Source organism: Camelina sativa, chromosome 13 (genome assembly GCF_000633955.1).
Source record: "Camelina sativa cultivar DH55 chromosome 13, Cs, whole genome shotgun sequence".
Lineage (NCBI taxonomy): Eukaryota > Viridiplantae > Streptophyta > Magnoliopsida > Brassicales > Brassicaceae > Camelina > Camelina sativa.
In genome coordinates, this window is record NC_025697.1 from 13,538,750 (window position 1) to 13,541,084 (window position 2,335).

Below are 2,335 nucleotides of genomic sequence, written 5' to 3' on the forward strand. Positions count from 1 at the left end.
ACTATGATCCAGAATATGATTAAAGAAGGGAAGATTGTACCTTCTGAGGTTACAATCAAGCTTTTACAGAAAGCAATTCAGGAAAACGGGAATGATAAATTCCTCATTGATGGTTTCCCTCGCAATGAGGAAAACCGTGCAGCATTTGAGAAAGTTGTAAGTACTTTTCTTATTGAACATTTTTTTGTGTGTTTCTTATAGATATGCACATTCCATTGATTAAATACATGTCTTTTGATGATTTTTTATAGACTGAGATTGAACCAAAGTTTGTCTTGTTCTTCGATTGCCCTGAGGAAGAGATGGAGAAGCGCCTGTTAGGCCGCAACCAGGTTAATATTTTATGAAACCCTGTCACTCTATTCTGTGTAGGCTCTTGTTTCATATATGTATATATATATATATATATATTGATTGTGGCCTCCATTTCTGTTGTTGAAGGGGAGAGAGGATGACAATATTGAGACTATAAGGAAGCGCTTTAAGGTGTTTCTTGAATCTAGCTTACCAGTGATTCAGTATTACGAAGCTAAGGGAAAAGTTAGGAAGGTAGGATATTAAGATACTTATTCTTCTTTGATTGCATTAAAGTTCTAAGTGTGACAAAGTGTTTTTGTACTAATTACCTTCAGATTAATGCCGCCAAGCCCATTGAAGCTGTATTTGAGGAGGTGAAGACAATTTTTTCTCCTGAAGCTGAGAAGGTAAAAATCAATAGTTGTTCTATTCTCTAAGTAGTGAAAAAGGAAATACAAAATTCCTATGAATCACCTGTAATGTAGAGGCNGCTTGGGTGTCTCTATCCTACGGATGTATATTGAAAGCGTTAAGTCATGTGCATCCAGGGTTTCTCAGCTAAGTTCTCACCAATTAAAAATAAAAAGTACCAATTAAAAATAAAAAGTAGCAAAAATGTAGGAGAGAGTGAGAAAACGTTTCTCAAAATCTCATTTTGAGAAAGTTTGAGAAACTTTTATAGACAAATGACTAATTCTAATTGGTTATATTTTATTTTTCTGATTTCTTATTTAAATAAACAATAAATTTATATAAAAATAATTAAAATATACTATTTTGAGAAACTCACCTAATATTTACAAATGCAGATGCTCTTAGAGCATTTGCAATGATGAGTCTCTCACCAAGTATTAATAAAAAATTAAATAATACTCCTTCATTTTAAAATATAAGATGTTTTAGTTATAACACGCATATTAAAAAATAGTTACTTTTAAAAAGTTTAACTAATCATAAACAAACCTGCATAATATAAAATATAAAATTAATCTAAAAGTTGAATAGAAACAAAAATAATAACATCCGGAGGGAGTATTTTTTTTAACTAAATGAGTTTCTCAAAAAGGTGAGATAGTCTCTCACAGTCTCTCCTTTGAGAGATTTTTTCATTTTGTCTGAGAGACTCATCTTATTAAATATAGTTATTTATTTATTTATTATTAAATTTATAAGTGAGAGACTCTCATGAGAGATTGTCATTGTACATACTCTTAGACGATAACCGGATGGTGATCTAGATCTAGTGTCTAGTGCTACAATGCTTAATCGAGATCTAATATGAATGTTCATAACCATGTATATAGAGCTAAAGATTATAAATTCAAATCTATGAAATTAGATAATGAAAAACTACATACAGTTAAAAAATAGATCGATGATTTTGGTAGAACTGTTTTTTGTTTACAAGAGAATTAGAACTGTTTAGGACCAACTAAGAGCAATTCGAGTTGCTTAACAACCAACAGCAGACCTACTCACAAAGTAGGGGGTGCAATTGACCCCCCCTTAAATTTAAAAACCTTTCTTTAGCCATTATAACAAATAAGTTTTTAGCATATTTGTTTCTGCATGACCCCCTTAATATTGAAGTCTCTAGAACAATGGCCTCCCACTCCATAATATTTAATTAAAAACTTTAATTCCTTCTTAAAAGATTTAGTTTACTGTTATTTTTTCATGTAAATAATGTATAATACGTTTCTTTTTAATTAAAGTATCAAATAATTATTCATTATTTACTGTTTTTTTTGCTTTAGAGTTTAAACATATTAACTTTCATGAGATATAAAACACTATTATCTATGTGTGTAGAGGTTTGAGTTTTTTTGTTAAGTTTGCAATAAATAATTTCATTAGACCTACGTGTATCTATGAGCAAATGTGATATATTAATTGAATAAATTGTTTAACTAATGGATATGATTAAAAGTAATTTCTGTTAGATATTTTTTTAAGAGTTGTGATATTTTAACAACGTGCCATTGCAAAATATATATATATATATATATATATATATAATATAAAATATATTAATATA

At 29.0% G+C, this 2,335-nt stretch overlaps 1 protein-coding gene across 1 annotated transcript; it reads left to right on the forward strand.

The window, feature by feature from the left end:
- On the forward strand, nucleotides 4-780 carry LOC104736672 (UMP-CMP kinase 3-like). Its single transcript, XM_010456697.1, has 4 exons — nucleotides 4-156; nucleotides 252-332; nucleotides 442-549; nucleotides 633-780. The coding sequence occupies exons 1-4, from the start codon at nucleotides 4-6 to the stop codon at nucleotides 732-734; spliced, it is 444 nt and encodes a 147-aa protein (XP_010454999.1). The 3' UTR covers nucleotides 735-780.